The 24,207-nt window shown below is 41.0% G+C and overlaps 2 protein-coding genes across 5 annotated transcripts in view; one reads left to right on the top strand and one right to left on the bottom strand.

Annotated features, from left to right (window-relative positions):
* The first annotated feature begins 3,318 nt into the window (after window positions 1-3,318).
* Window positions 3,319-6,646, top strand: pnp5a (purine nucleoside phosphorylase 5a). The gene is made up of 6 exons (XM_026162399.1): window positions 3,319-3,543; window positions 4,009-4,178; window positions 4,278-4,381; window positions 4,477-4,652; window positions 4,746-4,936; window positions 5,830-6,646. Exons 1-6 carry the CDS (start codon window positions 3,521-3,523, stop codon window positions 6,051-6,053), a joined length of 888 nt encoding a protein of 295 aa, XP_026018184.1. The 5' UTR covers window positions 3,319-3,520; the 3' UTR covers window positions 6,054-6,646.
* A 1-nt stretch (window position 6,647) lies between these two features.
* The window catches only part of capn1 (calpain 1), a 35,135-nt gene continuing 17,575 nt past the window's right edge, over window positions 6,648-24,207 (bottom strand). For 3 of the 4 annotated variants that reach the window (XM_026162396.1, XM_026162394.1, XM_026162395.1), the window contains exons 5-22: window positions 18,671-18,804; window positions 17,230-17,398; window positions 15,876-15,959; window positions 15,203-15,288; window positions 14,960-15,034; window positions 14,047-14,207; window positions 13,359-13,519; window positions 13,262-13,273; window positions 12,954-13,165; window positions 10,367-10,406; window positions 10,201-10,266; window positions 10,046-10,103; window positions 9,876-9,940; window positions 9,698-9,766; window positions 9,506-9,584; window positions 9,224-9,340; window positions 8,977-9,035; window positions 6,648-8,811 (exon numbers count right to left, since the gene is read on the bottom strand). In XM_026162396.1, the coding sequence (XP_026018181.1) occupies window positions 8,785-8,811; window positions 8,977-9,035; window positions 9,224-9,340; window positions 9,506-9,584; window positions 9,698-9,766; window positions 9,876-9,940; window positions 10,046-10,103; window positions 10,201-10,266; window positions 10,367-10,406; window positions 12,954-13,165; window positions 13,262-13,273; window positions 13,359-13,519; window positions 14,047-14,207; window positions 14,960-15,034; window positions 15,203-15,288; window positions 15,876-15,959; window positions 17,230-17,398; window positions 18,671-18,804 (1,674 nt within the window). In that variant the 3' untranslated portion in view covers window positions 6,648-8,784. Of the gene's footprint in view, window positions 8,812-8,976; window positions 9,036-9,223; window positions 9,341-9,505; window positions 9,585-9,697; window positions 9,767-9,875; window positions 9,941-10,045; window positions 10,104-10,200; window positions 10,267-10,366; window positions 10,407-12,953; window positions 13,166-13,261; window positions 13,274-13,358; window positions 13,520-14,046; window positions 14,208-14,959; window positions 15,035-15,202; window positions 15,289-15,875; window positions 15,960-17,229; window positions 17,399-18,670; window positions 18,805-24,207 lie in introns of those variants that run through there. The other variant, XM_026162397.1, reaches the window with a different exon arrangement.

The following is a 24,207-nucleotide window of genomic DNA, read 5'->3' as shown; positions in this document are numbered from 1 at the left end:
AACAAGTCTTCTTACTTGTCAGTGCCGATCAACAATTCAAGGTCCTACCTATGTTTTGGCTGCTGTAGACTTTGATAAGCATGTGGGGGTTTTGGCCTCTTTGCTTATCTATTAAATCAATGGATAACTTACGTAATGATTACAGACTTTCTCTATCCATTTGATTCAACTTTCCAATTCAGGGTCATAGGTGGCAGCCTATCACAGCTCCCATACAGCAAGAGGCCAGGTACACTCTGGACAGGGTTAACACATAGAGGCAGATGACTGTTTATTCAGAAACCACGCAGAGAACATGCAAACTCCACACAGAAAGGCCATGGCCAGATGATGTATTCAAACCCAGGACCTCCCACAGTCCAGAGACATGCATTAGGCTAACTGGTGTTTCTAAACTGGTTGTGGGTGTGAATATAAGCATGGGTCCCCATCTGTCTCACTGTGTTGGCCCTGTTAGGCTCCAGTCCAGTCATAGTTTGAACTGGATAAGTGGGGGGAAATTGATAGATGAATTATCTAAATTCACCTCATTAGTGCAGCACTGACACAAATCCTTCATGGACATCCATCTCTCCTCTCCCTTCAGTTATGCATTAGAGATACCTTAGCATTGGACTCTAGGTTTTGTGAAGATATTTCAACTCCCATCCAAGAGGCTTCTTCAGTCCTAAAACTAAATGGTGGAGAGTGTCAGGAATTTAAACCCAGAGGGAGTTATCCCTGAAGAGGATTGTTGACCCACTATTGATCATGTGCCTCATCACATGGGCCAAGGTGTGAAAAAGGTGTAGGTCATTACCATCAGAGGTTTTGAGTGAAACCGCTGTTTTGCTTCACCTAGTTGGGTGATCTATTGAGGTGACCTAACAAAAGGTGTGAGTGGGGATTGAGGCGTCTGAGAAAGGATCTCAATACTGCATCATAGGTGGCTGACAATTGGTGTCATAGACCACCCTCTTTGTTCGAAGACAGTCGTTCACAGCAGACATAGACGGCCTCTTTTAAGAAACTTGAATAAGCCCAGCCTTACTCTTTTTTGCAAGAAGCTAAAAACAATCGACAACAAGTGAACAGGCCTGATCTTCCAATCACTGGTGAAGTTGTGAAAGTAGCTCCAGCCTTTTCATTTGTGGTTCCAACTTTTGCCCTGGGTATTTATAATCATTGTTGTCCTGCCTAAAACATCAAGCTTGGCACTAGCACCAGTGCTACATCAGTGAAAAACTGACACATCTTCTTTCATGACTCGCTCATTAATTTCTAAAAAGATCTCGAAACTAGTCAGATTTACTCTAAAAGAAGCTTAAATAATAATAATAATGATAATAATGATGATAACTAGAAATGGACTGGTTGTTACGTATCATCCTTCTACTCAGTCAAACCCTCAAAGCACTTTCAACTGCAAGTTTCATATCTCCAATCACACACACTGGAACAACAAGTGCTAATATTCACACACACACGGATTATGCCCAAGGATACATTAGCATGAAGTCTGGAGGGGTCAGGAATCAGTCCACCGGTCTTCCGATTGGTAGAGGACCCGCTCTACCACCTGAGCCAAAGCCTCCCATACAATTTTAAATAAATTAACCAGATTTAGTTGTTATGTGCTTAAAAATGCTGTGTGAATGTTAAAGTAAGTAATAAATACTAAGTTGACTGGTCATGCTGGTTAATGAGTTCTCCTACTCATTTACATTATAGTTTAATGGAGTTCAACTTTACATACTTTAACTTATAAATAGAATTACTTTTCAGCTTTCACCACCATGACATTGCTTATCTCCTTTTACAACATAATCACATCTGTATCGCCCCAGTTTGGAAACAAATCTATTGACCTGTTTTGACCGTGGTTTACTGTGTTGATCCACATCGATTACTGGACATTCAGTCCAAGTGACATGCTTTTAATAACTTTTCTTATTTACAATACAGGCACACTCTAAACAGGATGTGTTGTCTACTTGTATGTGTGCCAAAACATTTTAGTGATAAATGCATAATGATAAATGGTGATGCAATCCATTTTTAAGCAATGCACAGTTAGAGAGAACGCTGAATTGAAACTAGTTGTTTTTTGTTTCCAAACTTATTTATTAAACAAGGCTGTAGAGTTATTTGGTAGTTTCTGATACTCAGAGCAAACACAGGTCACATGATTTTTCATCAAAGCAAATAAATTATAATATAATAGAATTTATTATAAAATAAAAGACTCAACTTGAAGTAAAGTAATATTAGTGTAATACATTTACAAAAAAATCAGACAAAAAAATTGTCTCTATCTAAACATTCAGCATATCTGCTGCTGAACCAAAGTGTGCTTTTTATACTGTTTTGTTGTAAATATGTCTGCATACCATTGTACATACTTGTGCTGTATATACTATATATAATGTTGAGCCCTCATTCTGGATATATAGCAACAAGTTATCCATTTCTTATTTATTCCAACATCTATGCACCGCTGCACACATAAATATACTGTACATGTTGTCTGTTTGTCTCTGTTGGTAGATTGTGAGGAAAAAATTGAGTTAGACAATAAAAGTGATGTTAGTCAGATTATCATGTTCACATCATCTGAATGTTGGATATAATCTAACTAAATGTCTTTATACATACATCTGTGACCATAACTGTACCACATTTTAAAATTGCCGATGGTGTGAAATCACTATGCAACATAACTAAAGTAGCTACTGTCATTGTCTGTAAAGAAGTAAAAGTTTACATTTTCCTTCTAAAGAGGAGAAAATGTATATTATAAGCCCAACATTATAGAAACAAATGACTACATACTGCACATACTGCAGTTGACAGTAGGATGTATTGGTTGAAAACTTGCGTCACACAATAACACACAGTACTCGCAGACTGATGACGAGAACAAGTGGACCACAAACACGTGATGTTCAAAAACACGCTGTGTGTCCGAAACCACAACATCTTTTGTTTTTAATCGGTGAGAGTAACAGAGACACAGATCGATAAAGACTGAATGGATACTTTAACTTATAAATAGAATTACTTGGATCAGTGGATCTCGAAACATCATAGATTGTTTATGTGAACATAACATGAAAAGTTATGAGTGGGCTGGAGTGGGAAATGTCGTGAAAACTCTTATATCCAGCTCCACCTGTAGTACAGGATGTTCCGTGGGTGTGTATTTCTCTGTGGCATACCGGTCTGAAGGTGTGTCCGCTCAGCCAATGAAACTGCAGCAGGTACATGCGTCAGCAGAGGAGGGGGTGGGAGGGGGGAGTCACCGGTCCTATGATAAAGTCTGCAGCTGCCCCTCTTTCCACAGAAGTGAGAGAGAGGAGCTGAATACTTCACGGGACTCTAAAAGAGAAGAAGAACTCAACAGAAGACTTCTTCCACCTTCTCTTTGATATTTTTATACGCCTTAAAAACTTTTTTTATTTTCAGACTTAAAACTTTAAGTCTGTATTTACACCTACATTTTTTTTTCTTACATTCTCAGACGCTTCATTTATCTTCCGAAATGTTTCCAGAGGAAAACAGCTGGTGAGTAGATTTCTAATATTTTAATTACTTTTTCTCGTTCAGTGTTGCTCAGCACGTGGCTCTTTCACGGCCGGCTTTGGATAGCGTGAAAAAATAGACTGGACTGAGGGGATGCAAAAAATAATATGCGCATGCGCTCTTGTTCGCGGTGGAGTGTCGAGAAATGATTCATTCCAAGAGGAGTGACGCGCCTAATTACATAATGAAGCGCGTTTCACAATTGAGTGGAAGTAAAGAGTTTGAAATGTTCTAATGTTGTAAAAATCAGTCAATAAAATTGATATTGGACTTGTGAAGTGAAGGTCACATTTTTGGTCACCATGGTTACTTTCGATCTTCCTGTGTGAACCAAATTCATAAAAATGTGCTTCTGCATCATATCAAGCCATAAAATTAGCGTGTTCATGTGTGCTGGACTGTCACGGTGATCTGCCTGACCTCTGCCCTTTTGTTAATGTCATCCAGCTACAGCTACGAGGAATGCAAGGCCACTGCTGATTGGCTGCTCGCCCAGACAGACACCCGACCCACTGTGGGCATTGTGTGCGGCTCAGGGCTCGGAGGGCTCGCTGACCTGTTAAAGGACCAGGTGGCCTTCAACTACAAAGACATCCCCAACTTTCCGCAGAGCACAGGTGAGCTACACCTACTACACCGACACTTTACCATGGTGACTCCACATCAGCTGAGCAGCTCCTGCTGATGTTCACTGTTATATTTTTGAATTCCCACAGTGCACGGACATGCCGGGAAGCTGGTGTTTGGACACTTAAAAGGAAGGCCGTGCGTTTGCATGCAGGGACGTTTCCACCTGTATGAGGGCTACTCAATACAGAAGGTATGTGTGTGTTTGCAAAAAAAATATCCCGTAATTTTCAGCAAGATCCCCCCAAAATATTATTCATTTATATTCTGTGATGTTCTTTTTTCCAGATTACATTGCCTATGCGCATCTTCAAGATGCTCGGTGTTGAGACGGTGATGCTGACCAATGCAGCTGGAGGCCTCAACCATGACTTTAAAATGGGAGACATCATGATCATCAAAGACCACCTCAACCTGCCCGGCTTTGCTGGCATCAATCCTCTGAACGGACCCAACGATGAGCGGTGAGACGTGTTCTCGTACAGCCATAAAAAGCAGACATTTAAACCTCCTATAAGCTTAACCTAATCTTCTTCCTGTCTTCCTTCGTCTGTCAGGTTTGGCGTACGTTTCCAATGCATGTCCGATGCATACGACAGAGAGCTGCAGCAGCTGGCCATGGACGTGGGACAGGATCTGGGCTATGGAGATTTCCTAAAGGAGGGAGTGTACTGTGTGCTGGGCGGGCCAACATTTGAGACAATCGCAGAGGGTCGCATGCTGCATAGACTTGGCGCTGATGCTGTCGGTGAGCTGATTGTTTTGTTGATCTGAGTAAATGTAACGAATGAATGTAAAGTCCCAAAACTTTAATCAGATCAGAATCTACACATCTGGATTTTTAAGACGTGTCAATCAGAATCAGAATACTTTATTGATCCCTAGGGGAAATTATTTTTCGTTACAGTGCTCCATTATAAACAAACATTAACAGAGACAGACAATACACTAACTAAGAATAGCACAATAACAAGGACTATCAATTAGATTTATCAGCTGATGGCGATAACAGGACTTGATCAATTCAAACCACGTGGTACCACAAAAACCAGCCACAGCGTCCTGTCTGATATTAACCTAATCATCAAGTTGATGCCCACAAAGCACGTGGAGTTTATCAAAAGAGCACTGTATCAAATGCCATCATGCTGTTTTTAATTTTATTCCAAGAAATGACAGTTCAGTAGAAATGCTTGAAGTCCTTTTGCTGCAGTGACTTTGAAAACGTGTGATTTGCCCCGGGCTGCCCAAACCTCAACTTGAAGCTTTACCTTTGAGGAGCAAAAACACGTGAAAAACATAAATTTAAGTTTCCTAAAGTGAGTCTTCTTTGTATGCATGCATACTGAGACTTCTCATGAAATTAAAGCAGTAAAACTTATTAGAAGCCTCTAAATTAGCTTAAGCGAAGTTGGTTTCAGCAGTATTAGATCTGCAGTTCTTCTTCTTTTGATAACACTATAAATCCCAGGCTTCTCAACATTACAGGACATAGTTCCCAAGCCAATTAGAAACAAGGAAAACATCTCTTTTGTGTTATTTGCATTTTTACATCCTTTCTTGTGTGTACTGGCTGGTTTATGGCTACTCTATTCTTTCTATTAGAGTTGTTTATATTTGTCTCGATCTTTTCCTCTCCAGGCATGAGCACAGCCCATGAGGTGATCGTCGCTCGGCACTGTGGCATGCGCGTCTTCGCCCTCTCCCTGATCACCAACCAGGTTGTGATGAACTACGACAGCGAAGAGAGGGCCAATCACGAGGAGGTCCTCCAGGTGGGCAGGCAGCGGGCGGCGCAGCTGGAGAGGCTCGTTTCCACCATGGTGACCAAAATTGTGCACAACAACGACGGCCTAAGAGACTAACAGCCGTGTTTAGGCCTCTGGGATATTTTATGTGGTCATGTTCTACATTGAAGAAAATCCCACTCAGTTGAGCTGATTTTAGCCTGAGGTCAAATGGTGAAAGCATTATAGTTACCTGAAGAATCTCACTTGGACACACAGACACAGAATCTTTGAAAACGTACTCAACTGTTCTCGTATTTCATGTCACTGCGCACAAAAGGTTACACATTCCCCTGCTGAGCAGCTCCAGAAGAAAGTTGTTCAGTTCTTTTTATATAATTTTAAACAAAGTGTTATTTTTTTCCCTTATCTTACAATATAGAATCCCCTTTGTAAATGTCTGCAATTTAACTTAAAAAGAGCCAAAATCTGCTGTAAAAGTCTTAATTTTATAAGGTTGTAAAGATGTGTACATTAACTGAACTTATATTGTATGTAATGTATTTGAGTGTACCTGTTTTTGTGGGATGTTATTGTTAAATGTACTATTTATTACTATATCAAGTTTGTGTATTTCCCCCCTATCATGATCACACCCATTTCCACAGTTTTATTTGCAGCCTTTTTTTTTTCCTGTGGACTGTGCAAGACCAATAAAACTTAGACATTAACTCAAAACCTCTCCATGTTTATTTCCCAAGTTTATATAGAAGAAGTGATATAGAGAAAGCTACACAGTAAACCAGCGCATTGCATAATGAAGGGTTTGGTTCACAAAGGGACCCAAAAAAAGTTATTACTGTAAACATTACACAGTTTTACACAAACATCACTTAACATTAAAGAAGACAAGAATGTCAGAGTATCTTAAAAACGTGAGGGTTTGGCAGTACTTCTCAAAGAAAAGTGCTTAAAAATAAAAAAAAGGCAAAAATTTGTAAGTTTTTGGCAGAACAAAAGAAACTGTCATTTAAAAACTGTGGCACATTACATGTAGATGCTCCAGACAGCATCGTGTAACTCTGAAATACCTCGGATAAAACTCTTGCTTTCCTGACGGGACAGAAATGAGACAGTCATACAATATATCACATTTCACACAGCATGCATACAAACATATCCACCCATCCCCGTTTACCCTTACCCGAAACTTTGACATATTGCTCCCTTCAAAAGGGAAGACTCAAACAGCGTTGACACATCCCTTTTTATTACCACTTTAAAGTCCAGTTTATTTCATACTTTATAAAACAAGAAAACAAAAACAGAGCCATGCATAAAGATAAGCTTGTATATATTAGAAGAAAACATTCACAATGATCCAGCACCTCACCATTGTCTCTGCAAAATCTGAACGGGCCCTTTATGCTGAGGTGAAAGCAAAGTTTGGCACAGGATGTAAGAGGCCAGCAGTGATGCTACAGTACAAACTACTAATAGATTTATAATGCACAGTCATCTATGCCAGCCAGCACACTAAGCAACTCTCCACTTCGACTGCATCCAGCACTGGGTTTTCTAAAGATTGTCTTCAAATGTAAGCAGCTGATTTAAGCAGTCGCCATTTGAATTTGGCCACAGAGGTATTTATGGATGCTACCGAAACCCCAACATGCAACAAAGCTCAAACACAAATGGAGTCAAACCTCTCTCACGTCAAAGGGGCGGAAAAACCTCTGAAGATTAGGTGGTAAATATTTAATTATAACGTTATTAAGTTAGAGTGAAGTGATTAGAAAATAACAAACAAGCTATACTAAAGATGGAAGTCTGGCTAATGTATTAATAACCACATTCATACTATATCAGAATTATTAAAAACCCAACCAATTTATCTGTGGGCCAATATTATCGACTGATAACAACTACTTGCCAGTCTATCGTTATCAGCATTTATAAAGACAGACAATGAAAATTTTTAAAAGCACCCTTCAACCATCTTATGACTGTGATGTTGCGTAAGTTTGTCCAGTGAAGGGCATCCTGAAATTTCCCTGTTGGCAACACGTGATTGAAACCCCAAAAACACAACAGCTAGCTGATTGTGAGATTACATTCTTCTTCAATGTAATTGAGCAAATAAATAACTTCACATAATTTATTTTAATTTTTAAAGTTGATGGCAAGAAACCCTACAAACAAAATCTGGTCGGGGTAACGCTGTATCAGCCTTATGTCTGCTTAATGTTTCAAATTGTGTAATGCTAGCAAAACAACGTAGGCCTGGACCATGTCACATTTAAGACATTACACTTGGTAATGTAACATATAAACACTACTTTGGCTTTGGTATCATGTCATAGTTACCTTAGTAAAATACACTGTAAAGTTTCTGTGGGCTTTGAGTGACATACAATTTTGGCACTTCATCATGTGTTTAGTAACTTTCTATAAAGCTAGCTTTAGCATGTAGCCTACACAGTTAACTTTACGAAAAGGTAAAGCTAGCTTGTAAACTAAATTTTGTACGTTAACAAGTTCTGGTCCAGTTAAAAAAAGAAAAGAAAAATACAAGTATGTCTCCACACCCTCAGATTTAATCAGGTGTTTTCTTTCAGACCCCAGAGCAGCCAGTTTTATCACAGAGTTGACCGAAGTGGAGAAGCGGGCGTCTTTCAGTTGGCGAGACAGGCGACACATTTTCAGTACAGGCACTGTAATCAAGATTTTACAGGTTTTTAAGCATCAGAGGACCTCAGCAATGCGCAGCATAGAGGGTGAGGAAGAACTGAAGGGAAAAAGGCACTTCTGAAACCACATAACAGACCAAGAGCTGCAGTGCAAAATTTACAGAGGAGTCCACTCATCTTTAGGCAAACATAGTCAGGGTGATCCACTGCAGAACAAAGAGAGTGTTGGGATTAATGAATGAAAACTCTTAATAAATCACAGAGAGTGAATGGAGAAAAACAAGCTGTTTCAGCACAGATGTGGATGAATCCTTATAAAAAAAAGCTCAAGCTTTTGTTTATACAACAGCATTTGTGATGGGAATTTATACCTGGACGAAGTTTAGAGATATCTGACCGTCTCCATCAGTGTCCAGGTTCTTAAAGGTTTCTGCAGTAAGAGAAACAAAAAAGATCATTTGACTCAGAACAGAAGTATTTTAGCTTCTGTTAAGCTTTGCAGCCATTCACTGTATGTTTGGGGGTTTTTTTGTTTTTTACAGCAAAGCAGGATCAAGTTGCACAAGCAGTTAGACTGTCCCTTGTGAACCAGTGAAAAACTGCAATAGTGTCACTCACTGAACATTGTCTCCAGTCTGACCAAACAGGTGACAAAGTTGTCAAAGTCGACAGCCATGTCTGCCTCTGTGTATCGCAGGATGATCAGCTGGAACAGGTGGTTAGTCAACTTGAAACCTGAAGGAAGCAAAAGCAAGAAAACTCATACAACAATGTGAAAAAATGTCAGCGAAGGTGCTCCACCTACAACTCAGAAAAAATGCTTTCTGCATATACTGCTGGGACTTAAAAGTGCTTTTGTGATTTTTTTTTTTTTGCACTTTAATATTAAAAAAATAATACCTGCAGATTCAAGAGCCATTCTCATCTCGTAGGAGCTCATGGTGCCCGATTTGTCCACGTCAAACTGCCTGAATACAGTCTAGATACGGGGAGGGGGGGACAAGAGACCACCAGTTTGAATCAAATAACAAAATGGAAACACCAGTGCACCAGCTATTCACTGTTAACTCAGTCATGCAATTTAACTCTCACCAGGTATCGTTTAATCTTTTCCCAGAGTACGTGAAACTCTGTCAGGCCCAACTTCCCAGTGCCATCAGTCTGAGTGAAGACGCTAAGGAACATTTCGTGGTCAGAGAGACATTAACATGATGAGATCCAGAAACAAAAGAAACAGGAAGCAGATATTTCAACTTCACATCAAGGATACATCCATGAGGTTAATCATGCTGCGACAAGCTTCTTGTGAGAAGCCATCTGTCTTCAGGTCTTTATCTGTGGACGGCAGGAAGTGAAGTGAAAAGAGGGAAGAATACACATCTGTTTTAAATATTGAAGTCTAAACTATGTTAGAAACATTTCATAATGGCAGTGCTTTACGTTTGCTGATGATCCTGTTTAATATGGTTTGCAGCTCTGTGACACTGATCTCCATGTCCTGTGGGCACAAACAGATGTGCGTTATATTAAATGTGACTGCGCAGGTGCCTTGGACTACTATTGCTATCTCCTACAAGTTTTGAGAGCGTGCTTACTGCTCCTGCCAGCTGCCTGAAGAGATTCTTGAAGCTTGGGTCAATCTGACTCTCATGTAGCTGAACCTGAAACACAAAAAACAGATGTGTTCACTACACGCTTTTTTCCCCACCTCCTTTCGCACAATATGGCCAGATGTGGTCACATGGGGTCACTTCTTCTCACCTCTGCTGGAATATCTGCTTTAACTTCATCATCGAGCTCCCTGATGGAGAAACAAGACAACAGCTGAAGTCAGATTTAGACTTCAGTTTCAGTTTTGTTTATATAGTTCCCAATCACAACAACAATTTCATCAAGATGCTCCTTATTGTAAGGTAGACACTACACTAATACGTACAGAGAAAAACACAATTATCATGTGAACTCCCTTTTGACAGGATGTTAGCACATGTATGTTTAGCTTTTGAGTACCTATACACTGGCATTGTCTAAGGAGCTTGGAAAGAAAAGCGTCTGGACTTGTTTAAGTTGCATGAAGACGTTTCGCCTCTCATCCGAGAAGCTTCTTCAGTTCTAAGGTCAAATGGTGGAGAGTCCCAGATTTAAACCCCGTGGGAGTTTCCCCCCACAGAGGGACAAAGGACCCCTGATGATCCTCTACCTAATCACATCATTCACCCTTACCTGAATATTGTATATTGTATATTGCATAGCTTTCTTGTTAAATTGTATTGTATTTATTTAAATTTTTACTTTTTAATTTCTTTTATTTGCATTTTTTAATCACTCTCTTATATTTAAATGTTCATTTGCTATTTCATCTAGGGTTTGAGAGTAACGAAATTTCTATTCTCTGTATGTCCTGTACATGTGGCAGAATTGACAAATAAAGTTGACTTTGACTTTGACATGAGCCGAGGTGTGAAAATGGGTGTGGGTCACAATCAGCCAGGGTTTCAGTGAGCTCATTGTGAAACCTGGCCCCACCCTATCATGTGATTTCCTGAGGTCAGATGGCCCAGGATGTGAGTGGGCGTTAAGGCGTCTGGGAAGGGATCTCAAAACTGGATTATAGATGGCGGAGAGTTGGTGTCGTAAACCCCCGCCTCTGTTCAAAGATGGTCGCTCACAGTGGACATAGATGGCTTCTTTCACTCCTCTTTCAAACCATCTGTCCTCTCTGTCCAAAATGTGAACATTGGCATCCTCGAAAGAGTGTCCTTTATCCTTAAGATGCAGATGGACTGCTGAGTCTTGTCCTGTGGAGGTGGCTCTTCTGTGTTGTGCCATGCGCTTGTGAAGTGGCTGTTTGGTCTCTCCAATGTAGAGGTCTGGGCATTCCTCGCTGCACTGTACAGCATACACCACATTGTTAAGTTTGTGTTTTGGAGTTTTGTCTTTGGGATGAACCAGTTTCTGTCAGAGTGTGTTGCTGGGTCTGAAATGCACTGGAGTGAAGTGGAATCCTTCACTGCGCACATTAACGCTGTGGATAAAAACATCAAGTTCACCAGGGAAGACACAAAGCATAACTGTTTGCCTTTCCTGGACTGCGCTGTGCACATTGAAGAGAAGGGCAACCTCAACATCGAAGTTTACCGGAAGCCCACACACACGGACCAGTACTTTCTCTTTGACTCCCATCACCCTCTGGAACACAAACTTAGAGTAATCAGGACCCTACACCACCGGGCTGAACATGTTCCCTCTAAGCCTGAAGGGAAAAAGAAGGAACACCCACATCTAAAGGAAGCACTCAAAACGTGCGGCTATCCTAAATGGGCGTTCTTAAAGTCAGCAAAGAGGCACAGAAAAGAAGACCAGACACCAGCGAGGGAGGACAGACGCAACAACATTGTCATCCCCTATGTAGCCGGTGTATCAGAAAAACTCAGGAGGGTTTTCTCCAAGCATGACATCCCGGTGCATTTCAGACCCAGCAACACGCTCAGACACAAACTGGTTCACCCGAAAGACAAAACTCCAAAACACAAACTTAACAATGTGGTGTATGCTGTACAGTGCAGCGAGGAATGCCCAGACCTCTACATCTACAAACTGGATTATAGATGGCAGACAGTTGGTGTTGTAAACCACCGCCTCTGTTCAAAGATGGTCGCCCACAGTGGACGTAAACCCAAGCTGATTGTGACCCATACCCATTTTCACACCTCGGCTCATGTGATTAGGTAGAGGATCATCAGGGGTCCTTTGTCCCTCTTTGGGGGGAAACTCCCACTTTGTTTAAATCTGGGACTCTCGACCATTTGACCTTAGAACTGAAGAAGCTTCTCGGATGAGAGGTGAAACGTCTTCAAGCAACTTAAAGAAGTCCAGACGCTTTTCTTTCCAAGCTCCTTAGACTACGATGACCTGGATGACTGAGAACCTTCACAGACATACACTAGCATTATATTTATATAAACAAAAATTGGATGCAATAATTTTAGCCTGTACATATACCGAAAGTATATGTACAGCCTGTAATAGTCACACATACATCACCAATAATTTCCCTTAGCAAGCTTGACCTTAACCAAGCTTCTGGCATAATCCTGGCTGGATATTAGGCAACTCCTCTTGGCGGAGTTTCTTTAAACTGAGAGTTTTGAATAAGGTCGAGGTTGGGGCTTTGGGAAGGCAATTCCAGATGCGTCATCACTAATGAAGTTAATAGGCCTGTCTTGTGAACTTATAAGGCGTTGTGAAACCTTTTTTGTATATAATGCTGTATATACAGTCTAAATCCCAACATGACTGTCACAGCAAACATGTCTTCTACACTTCCTGCAAGCCGGTGGCTACTTACTCAGAGCCTGCAGGCTTCTCAGAGAACACCCTGAGGACGAAGTCGCCGTCTTTGTTTGGCTCAAAGGTGGAGGGGACGATTATGTACTCCCCTTTCGGCAGCTTCAAACGTGAGCTAACCTCCCTCAAGTTGATGAAGGTTTCTGATCGAGCGCTGGAGGCATGAGAGAGGAAAAAGTCTCGCTTCAGGTGGACCCCTGATCTCCCCTTGAACTGAGAGGGCCATTAACAGAGGTAGCATTATGTTTTTATTCTATTCTCTGTTATATATATATATATATATATATGGAAAGTAGAAAAACCTCATACCTCATCTGGAACCTGCAAAGATAGCAGAGATGGAACATGATTATAATCAGTGTTGTAGGAAAGAAAGAAAAGAAAGAAATCTACTTTTTTTGCTAACCTCGTACAGAGCAAAACCGATGGTCTCCATGTCTTGGCCCTCTTGCCGTTTCTTCCTGCGGTCCTTTTGCATGAGGGCAACCACAAAGCTGCAGTCTGGATTGCCCTGCATGTCTGGGTTCTGCAGCATGATCTTGAACTGAGGATTCAGCCAAAAACTTGCTGGAGACAAAAGATGAAAAAGTTAAAGTGTTTCCTTTTCAGGCTATAAACTGATGTTGAGTAACAAGGAACAAAGTGAGCTAATGTACAGCCTGCTCTGTCTTATTAAACACTGAATGACATTTCTGTGAAAGATAATCACAATTAAAAACAAATTAACAAGATACATCACATGTGAAGAGACAATAACCACATAACCCTTAACACCTATTTATACTGCAGTAAATCCTGAAAACAGTCCCATTTTCTGCATGTCCTGGTAGAGAATCTCCAAAACCTTTTAAAAGACAATACATTGTTTCATTGCTTAAATAGAAGTCACTGGTTCACATTCCTTCAGGAAGTTAACCCAATCCCTTCCTCACTCAATCTTCCAACTTGCCTTTTTTGATTACAAAAATTCCTGAAGTAAAAATTGTATTAAGCAGAATTAAAACACCACGAGACACGAGTCTGGTGAGATGCAACAACTGTCCATGTCCTACCCTGCGATTTCCCCTTCTTCTCACTTGCACCACTAATCTTACCTGGGTAGTTCCTGCAGCCTCCGGCTGTGCTGCCTCTCCTCCACTCCCCCTGAAAAAGTGAGGAGCTCCATTTCTTCATCTGGCTGTTCTGCAGGGCGTCCGCCGTCAGGTTGCAGATCTCCAGACGAGAGAACTCACGCAGAAAATCAGTATATGACATCCTGGAAGATTCGATTTTATCGTTAGTTTTCAATCATTAAGTCCAAAGATGGAACCTCGTTTCAGTGCTGAAGAAAAACAGACAATTCAAATAACTTCAGTACTGTGCAAAAGTCTTGAGTCACCCCTCATTTCTTTATAGTTTGCTTCCAAAGAGGAAGACTTTGTCATCATTAAAGTGAGCATTAGCTCTCCTGGCTCTCTGCAGGTGTTTCAATGGGCTTCTTCATTCTCAGTTCAGCCCTTGTACTGGATTATTTTTCAGAGGAATATTAAGACACTTAACACTGACCTCGAAATCATTTAAGCATTAAAAAGGCGTGTAAGGGATGACTCAGTGTTATGTCTAGACATAAGAGACTGTCACAAAAAACCCCAAATTGTTCCCATTTCTTTAATGAATCTATAAAACATCTCAAGTATATCACTGTCTGACAGCACAAAATTATATTTTTGCACCTTATGAGCTGAAGACTTGCCATGTTTTAGCTGCGCAGTATATCCTGAAGGATTTGGGGGAAAATTTGAGATGTTTTTTTCCCCCATTGTAAGTATTTCCAAGGATGTTAGCACATATTTCAATAAATCAGTCAACCCATTTCCCATTTTCCTGGCAAAATTTGAAGACATGAGGACTGGTTTGAGACTTTTGCCCAGCACTTTACTTCTGGATGGACAGACAATCCACATTAGACCCGCCACTCCAGTGACAAGTCTCAAATGTTTCACGCGCAAAACACTCGCGTACACTCACCAGAATTCACCATCCTCGCTGCGGTTTTGGAGACGACTTCTGGCAGACGGATCAATAGAGTCCCACTCTCTGGCGCTGAAAGTTTAAAATAAATAAATAAATAAATAAATAAATAAATAAAAAATGATTAAACTGAAGTCCTGGACCCAGTAAAACAGCTGGAAAATTCCTTTCAGTGCCATCCAGGCTCAAAGGAAAACTTGGTGATTCTTAATTGCATAGAACAAAATAAAGAAATCATACTCATCACTCCAGGCTCCGGTCCATTCCACTTCTCCCCAGGGGTTCCTGATGCGAACCAGCTTTGTCATGTTTCCTCTGTACGACACCTACATGCAAAGAAACACACACACACACATTCATGTTTTCCATCTGCTTCACTTGTTCTTCTTTTTAGTATCCTGCGCACATTTGTGTGACTTGGGTAACATGACAGAAGTCAAGTGCAATGTCTGATTTTGTATTAACGGTGTAACTCCAATGTTTTTCCGTACTGCAAAGGACGCTTGTGCTGTGCCCAAAACAAGAGCCAAAGAGAACAAATTCAACACAATTTCATTCACACTTCTTTATAATATGCTGTACGTATGGGTGAAGGGTAAAGGGAAAGCAAACATAAGGAATCTGTTTTGCCCGTGCAAAATAAATGCGCTGCCTCTCGTTGGTTAAACAAATGTCAAACAGATGCATTAAATACAGAAAATAAACACACACTGCCTAAGCCTGCTTTCTTTAGTTATAGTTGTTTGTGTGATGTGCATAGATGTATATACGTCTCTACGATGCAGTAAACAGCAGAGCTGAGCAGTCTGAATATCACTAGTATCGATACCAAACCTGATCAATACCCAGTTTCAAAATACTGAAAATCTGAAAGGAGTTTTATGTTGTGTTAAATAATTTTTGTAGACCTCACCTCTTCCACACCAGTCAGGGAGTAGGCATGTCCCTTCACCAGCTTTTTGAAGGTGACGGCCTCCATATCATTTGCACTGGTGATCTGAGAATGAGGCAACACAACAAAAAGAGTTAAACAAGAGTTAACCAGGGGTTTGTGACGTCTATAATTCACACAAGTGAAAGTTGACTCTGCTCATCTGGACGTGGCGTTTTCACTCATCCGTGTGGCTTCTTTAGTTTCAGCTGACTGCAGGTTTCCCCGACCTTAAACGGCACATTTGCATAATGACCCAAACTGGCACCACTGACTAACAACTGTGGGGCTGCGAGGTCAGTTTCATGATCGTTCATATGAGGAATGGCTGCAATCACAGCTTTGTAAAAAGGTGACTCTTTACCATGGATGAAGACAATCAGAATGACGGTAACAAAGACAGGAGATGTACGCGCGTACTTTTGCAGGTCGGTGAAATCAAACGATATAATTAGCAGTCACTCTCACAGCATGGCACATTCATTAAAAGCAAAAATCTCAAAGAATAAATCTACAGGGTAAATATAGAAGATTTTTCCTGTGTCATTTAAACCTAAGCACAGAAGCACAAACAGACTCTGTTTATTCGTTCCTGTTCGTGTCAATCATTTACAATTTCATCATCTCTGGAAGAGAAAACGCATTTCCTTTTTAATTTTGCTCTTTGGACCCAAGTGAAACAGGGAGGCCTAAACAGGGAGGCCTGAACTGATTACAGAAGTTCAGTCCTCCCTGTCTGCAAACACAAGCTTTGCTAAAGTGTCCTTGACAGTTGCACTGACTTCCTGCCAGCTCCAGACCTTTCCCTGTCCTCACTGCGCCCTCCTGGTTTTCCATACACGGGCTTTGTTTACAGGACCCTCCTGAGCCCCAGTGGTGATACTGAGGAGAAGACTTTTCTGACTTTTAGCTGCTGGTCTCTGAACTGTAAGAGATATAGCAAAATCTCTCATATTATAAAATGAATTGTACACTGGAGGAAACTGGAATGTGTGACAGTAAATTTATGTAAGGATTGTTGTTAAAGTAAAAAAAAAAAAAAAAAAAGCATTTCCTTACTATGAACCTTGGACTTGGAATAATTTACATGAATATAATATAAAAACATGCCTTCATCTACCAGTGAATTTAAAAGGATACTAAGGAACGCAGTGAAGGAGACTTGTGGATGTTTCTTTTCATAAGCAACTTTATGTTTTATTGTTTAGCGTCATCATTTATACTTTGTATTATGTTGTGCATTTTGTATTTGGTGTTGAAAAGAGTAAAAGAGTTTGATCCCAGTGGGAGTTCCTGGTAAAATAAAAGTAACAATAATGAATGTTGCAGTACTGACGTCAATCGAGCAGCCGAGAAGTGATCCTCTTTCAACAGCTCTGCGGATGATGCTGAAGAGGTCCGAGGGGGCTTTGTTCAGATCATACATCTCCGTCACACCTCCAGTAAAGTCTTCAAAACCCTCACATGTGCTGCCGCCTGACAGAGCCTCATAACAGCCATTCAACCTGCGTCACAGAGAAATAGAAATTAAATGGAGTCCCGCTACAAAATAAATAAATATACTGCATAGTTTAATATTAGAGTTGAGGATTAAACCCTAATATATGCAGAAACTTATTTCTATATTTTAAAGTGTCACTGCTTAACAATGTGCTAAAATACCATATATGGCTGCACAGGAACATGTGTAATCTTACTTTTACGTCACACTCATCCAGGAAGCTCTCTTAACTCGGAAGCCGTAAACTTATAGGAACAATGATGAGTTTCTCCTACACAGCCAGCCAAAATTTACAACCGGGGCCACAGCTGTCCACTCAAGCAGCTGTGTTTCTTCAGGCCCTCTTTAAGAGCTTCAAGTATTTCTCAATCATGCCGGCCACAAGTTTTTTGGCACCAGAAACACTCATTTCTGAAGTGCCGGGGACAATTAATGAAAACTGACCTCAATTGTGATCAGATTGTGTTTTGAACTAAAACCTGAGCAGACACAACTTCATGTCATGTGTGCATCACTGTAAGGTTAGCATAAACAAACAAACTAAAGGAAATACGAGGGAACATTTGTTCTTTCGAGAATGCATCAGAATTGACTGAGTGTAAACGCAGGCTGCAAACAGCAGAAAGGCTCAATGACAGTGTAAGAAAAATAGATAAAAGTGAAACCATAACATGTCCAAGTGCAGACAACATAGGTTAACACACAGAATTTGGATCAATCCATAATTTACAGGTGATTACAACTTATCATTCAGCTACTTGTAACACATTTTACAATCTTTTTGCATCTTTCTTACATGCTCACGCTGCAGTATTGTTAGGTCTGTGTTTTTAGACTGTTGTTAGGTGGTTGCTATGCAACATCATGACATCCTAACCATTTTTTGTGAATATAAATGACATGGTATTGTCATAAAATTTGTAAGATACAACGCTTACTGCGTCATAAGGGCCTCTTGGTAGGTGGTTGCTAGGTAACATGATGACGTAACAATATTTGACATGCTAAAGACACTTCAGGGCCATAAGTTGCACCTTTATGCCAAGTTTGGTGTCTTAACTCATGACTGAGTAGAATCAAGTCAGACAGAGATCTGACGCATTCAATAAAACATATCTAATCATTGGATGCACAGATTCTCTTATTTATTTGAAGCATAAGAAGAATATGAAAGAGGCTGCTTTCCCTACAGGGACAAAATAATACACATTAAAGATCGGCGTTTGCTAAAGTTAAAGTTTTTTTCCTCAGGTGCCTTCCCCTGTACCACTCTTACTTGGCGTAGGCCTTTTCCATCAGAGCGCTCCAAAACTCAGTTCCATCTTTTGAGTGGACAAACAGAAGCTTCCCATCTCTCGCCGGCAGCCGATCGTCAATCACGACGTCCACCCACTCGCCAAACTGCCAGAACTGTGGAGAACAGAGCAGAGAACAGCGATACAGAGATGGTTTAACGTTCTGCTGAAGTTCTGGAGAACCTGGGCCCATTTTAAAACATTCAAGACCATAATTTCAAACTCTTTATCACCTTTATACGTGCATTTTTAATATGCTTGTATGAGAATTGGTTAGAGACATAAATTAGCATTGTTGTACTACTTGTTGGCCTCTGAATCCCAATGGCTCTCTCAAATCCCAGATCGCGCTATTATAATCTCCTTTGTGAAGTCTAACTAATACTAATTAATCTCTAATTACTAAGTTTCACTGAAATAGGATTTAGGATAGGATTACCAAAAAAGACAAACCTGACCAATCAGATGTGTCTTTCCAATTTATCACTACCAACACAGGAAGAAAATTGTCTCCAGCTATCACAATGACATCTGGGTGATACGACAGCCTTCTTTGGTAACTCAACTGGATCATTTTAATCCTTCATTCATTTCTTTTACACTGAACAGCATCACCAGGAGTATTCACTTGTTCACATGCATATGAACTCTAGTTACATCCCATTTGTAACCCACAGGGTTTGATGTCGGCCCGCCGTTTACGGCTATAACAGCTTTGATTCTTTTAGGAAGGCTTTCCCCGAGCTTAAGTTTATGGGAGTTTTCATTCTTACAGAAGTGCATTGGTGAAGTCAGACACTGATGTTGGATGAGAAAGCCTGGCTCACAGTCTCTGTTCTAATTTATGCCAGAGGTGCTCTGTCGGGTTTGTCATTTGTCATTCTGTCATCCGTGTCTTCGTGGACATTGGTTTGTGCACTGGTGCTCAGTCATGCTGGAAAAAGAAGGGCTCATCTCCAAACTGTTCACTCAAAGTTTTGGGTCATGAAATATCTCGAAACGTCTTGTTATGCTGAAGCACTGAGAGTACAACGCAGAGTATTCCATTCACTGGAACTAAAGGGCTGAGCCCTCTTGCAAAACAACCCCACACCATAATCCCCGGTACAACAAACTTTCTACAAAGCAGTCAGACAAGCTGTTCTCCCAGACTCATCCATCAGATTGCCACTCTCTTCTTTCTTTCATTCTCCACAGAGAACACGTGTCCACTGCTCTACAGTCCACTGGTGGCGTGCTTTACACCACTGCATCCGAAGCGTTGCATTGTTCTCTGTGATGTAAGGCTTTGACGCAGCTGCTCAGCCATGTAAACCTACTCTATGAAGCTCTCTGTGCTCTCGTCTCAAGCTAATTTAAAGGCCACATGAAGTTTGGAGATCTGTAGCGACTGAGCTGAAGAAAGTTGGTGACGTCTGCACACTTTGTGCCTCAGCACCCGCTGACCCCACTCTGATTTTACACAGTCAACCACTCCCAGTCTCCCAGTCGCTTACACTTTGTTATAATCCTACTAACATTTCACTGTGGGATATTTAGTAGTGAGGAAATGTCATGTCTGGACTTGTTGCACAGGTGGCATCCTGTCACGGTACCACTCTGGAATCCACTGAGCTCCTGAGAGCGAGTCATTCCTGTGCCAATCTTTGTAGAAGCAGTCTGCATGCTGAGGTGCTTGACTTTATACACCTGTGACCATTGAAGTGAGTTACGAGTGAGCGAATACTTTTGACAATGTAGTGTAGTTCCAGCACAAAGCATGAAACTCTTGAACTGCACAGATTTTACAGTTATTTCTAATTTCCAACCGTTCCCCTGTTTAATATCTTTGTAATACTAAGATTATAAAAGGCAACATTAACTGCAAGTCACACCACCACCCTAAATGTTCAGATGCTTTCCTAAACCAGTCCTGCAATCAGTTATTCACATTCACATGTTCTCTAACCAATCAGGCAGCCTGACACAAATGAGGGCTGGGTGAATTTCTGTGAAATGCTTCTGGATCAGATTCAAAAAACGATTTCCCTGAATTGTTGTTCTGCTTTTCACACATAAGATGTGACTGTGTTGTCCAGCAGGGGGCAGAAGAGACCAAGACAAAACAATGAAAAGTTGTACAAAAAGAGTTGAGGGTAAAAATGATCTGGAGCAGGGATTCATCTAAGAAAGATTTTAAAAAAAGAGTGGATCAGTTATTTAATTTTAGTTATTTTATGTAATTTTGCTTTCAGTCATTTTCTTCAACTTATTCATGTCAGGGTTGGAGGGGCGGCTGGACCAGGGTACACTCTGTACAGGGCTAACACAGAGACAGACAGGTACTCACACTCTAACTCAGACCTGATATAATTATCAAATAACTTAACCCCACTAACTGCATGTCTTTGCATGCTTTCCATGTGTCTGTGTGGGCTCTTTCCAGGTGCTCCGGCTTCCTCCCACGGGCCAAACTCCACACTGAAAGACACTGGCTAAATGATCCGATTCAAACCCAGGACCTTCTTGCTGTGAGGCAACAGTGCTAACCGCATTTTATTTAATAGGGACAACTTAGTTCAGGAAAAAAATAGGAACATTTTGTTATGGGTACTTTTTCCTAAACCAGTCCTGTAATTGTCTGTTTGCATGACAAATTAGCTGCGAGTCGGGATCTCTAACCAAAGCAGGCGGTCTGATGCAAATCAGGGCAGGGCAAATTTCTCTGAAATGTTTTTTTTACAGAAGATTTAAAAAAGTCACACTGGATTGTTGTTGTGTTTTCCAGGAACAGGATGGAAAAGCTGCACAAAAAGAGAGTGGAGGACAAAAATGATGTGGCGCAGGGGCCGAGTTATAAGCCAGACAGGTTTAAGAAGGGTAAAAACAAGGCAGAATTTCTGCTGTTGAGTCTGTTGTTCCATAGAAACATAACCAAAATACATGAAACCCTGGAGTCATTCACATTAGTTTCCAGCAGAGAGAGCTGAGAGCACTCAGAGCAAATTCAACACAGCTGATGGGAATAAACCAAAACGCCTCAGCATGTGACTTACTGTAAGTCCACCTGGACACAATTCATGTCTTGTGATGCAACAATAAAATCTGTTCGCATGAAAGAGCGATCAGATAAGACATACATAAAGGTCATCCATCTACTTGAGCGTGTAAAAACTGGGTGAAAACTTTTTTTGTGTTTGAAACTGAAAGCCACACCCATCTGTAACATCCACTCCTTTGACTGTGCTCAACGTTCTGCCATCAAGGGGTAACTTACATCCAGGAAGTGTAACTACATAGTTATTAACTGAGCCACAAACATTTTCTCAGCTTTGGGCTCCTACACACATTACGCTGCTAACTTTGACACTTTGGCTTTGGGGAAGAGATACCAGACACAAAAAATCCAGACTGAAAGAGCTTCTTCCTCAAGGGACTGATTAAGTACATTGGCAAATTCACAATATTGCGATATCTGCACTCGTGAATAACCAAAACAAGCCACTGATGTCTGCACGCTACTTGCTGCCATAACAAGACAATGTTAGTGTATATATAGTGTTTTGGTGTGTATTTAACAGGAATGGATGGATTCACAACACGGTCGGCTGAAGTCGACACAAAGCATACACACACACCAACCAACCACACATATACAGGAAATACAGGGCTGCCTCTGGTAAACGTACAGGCCTGCACACATTTCTTCATTCTGCTTATTAAACCTGACATTGTTGAGGCTTTTTCTCACAGCTCTGTGGGAGAAACACCTCGTCTAACCGGGGGAAGCTAACCATTCCCACATCTGTGTCATGACTTGCAGCGACTCTGCCTTCACATTTGAGAAGCGCTTAACAAACTGTCAAAAGGTCCATGTGTAAAAAGAGAGCTATAAAAAGAGTATCATAAAGGATTCTGCCCTGCTTTCCTTTGTGGATGCCGACTTGTTTATAATTCATTCCCCCTCTCCTTTTGTCTCCCTGACTTTCTTCTTCATGCAGACTCCTTGTTCTCTCCACTTCTTAAACCAGTTAGGATTCCCACAACCAGCACACACATGATATCTTCTTTTTTTTTCCCCCAGTGACTCACTCAGATCTGGATAAATTGTCCTGAGGCTTAAAGTCACACACAAAGAAAAGAAATCCTACAAAGACTCAGCAGCACACAAAAGCAAAGAAGCAGTAGGAACATGCTTATATGCTAGCGGCAACGCAAACACAATCAAAAGAGGCTCATAGTAAAAAAATAACACAAGAGGCAAAAAACAATAGTGAAGCCGTGTGTATTTAACAAGCTGTTTAGCCATAATTCACTCACTCATACAACACATTCATTCATTTATGTTCCCTCAGAGCAGACGGAAGCATTAGCTCCTCTCACTGTAGCAGAGAGCAGCATCTATACATGAAATTTACTGCACACTGCAGTCAACAAAACACAAACGAACACAGAGTCTCTGGAAGTAATCAGCTAAACGATTCTTCATTCTATTCTTGGCTGACCTCACTGTAACTGAATCAGCAAACCCAAAAAAATCCAGTGTAAATTAGCTTAGCTCTGTGTGTGCCTGTGCGACTGCATTTATTGATCCTTTGATATGAAATGAGTCAGAGGAGCAGCCGGGAGATGTCATCCTTTTTGCCAATGGCATTTCAGAGCAGTGGGCCTTTACTCACACAGTGATAAAATCCTGAGAGTCGATTGATAAAAGTTCTGCTATTTGTGCGCGCAAACACGGTGCTGCATCTTTAATGACTGAGCTGTCCAGCTGACAGGGATCCAGGATGGATACTTTCACTGCGAGTGTATTTGTTGTACTTCACAACTCCAAGCATGTAATATGTGACTCTGTCGTGTGAGAGTGTGTCCGCTCTGCTCTCTGTCACACTTCCTCATTCCCTCCCCTTTCACTCTCTGCCTCTTTACCCTTCACTTGGCAGGCTCACAGTCTAGTTGGCAACGAGATCGTTGCCTGACAGAGCGCCCGCCAACACTAAAGTATATTAAGCACTTTATATCGCTAACTGAGCCAACTGCCAGAAACTTCAGGGTACAGTCATACTTAGCTATTGGGTTGTGTGTGAAGGTTAGTGCTAACTTTCACCTTTATAACAACTACAAAAATTGGTGAATTACTTTGGACCTCAACCCTTTAAAATAACTTAAAGTTTTCATTAAATGTGCAGCAGGTTTGACTGTTGATGCTGACACAGCAGGCTCCGATCTGCACATTGCTCGAGAGTTATATTGGCCATATTGGATGGGACGTAAACAGCAGGCACAAGGATAAACTAATAATTTCCCCTAGTTTTCCACAATGGGTTGGTTAATTTCAAGAAGTTGCACATTGTTTTCAGGTGAAATTAGTTTCAAAGAAGGAGCTACAACAAAACCTTGTGATTGATTTGGTCACTGGCAGATTTCCATGGTTGCTTGTAGTTTGCATGGAGGACGCCAACATGTCAGCACTCACTCGCAAACTACTGGCTAAGTGGTAGTAAAACTTGAAAAAGTGTTACCTTAACAGGCAATAGCT

This window comes from Astatotilapia calliptera, chromosome 3, assembly GCF_900246225.1.
Source record: "Astatotilapia calliptera chromosome 3, fAstCal1.2, whole genome shotgun sequence".
NCBI lineage: Eukaryota > Metazoa > Chordata > Actinopteri > Cichliformes > Cichlidae > Astatotilapia > Astatotilapia calliptera.
Note: the sequence above shows the minus strand (reverse complement) of the source record. Positions and strands in the feature narration are given on the sequence as shown.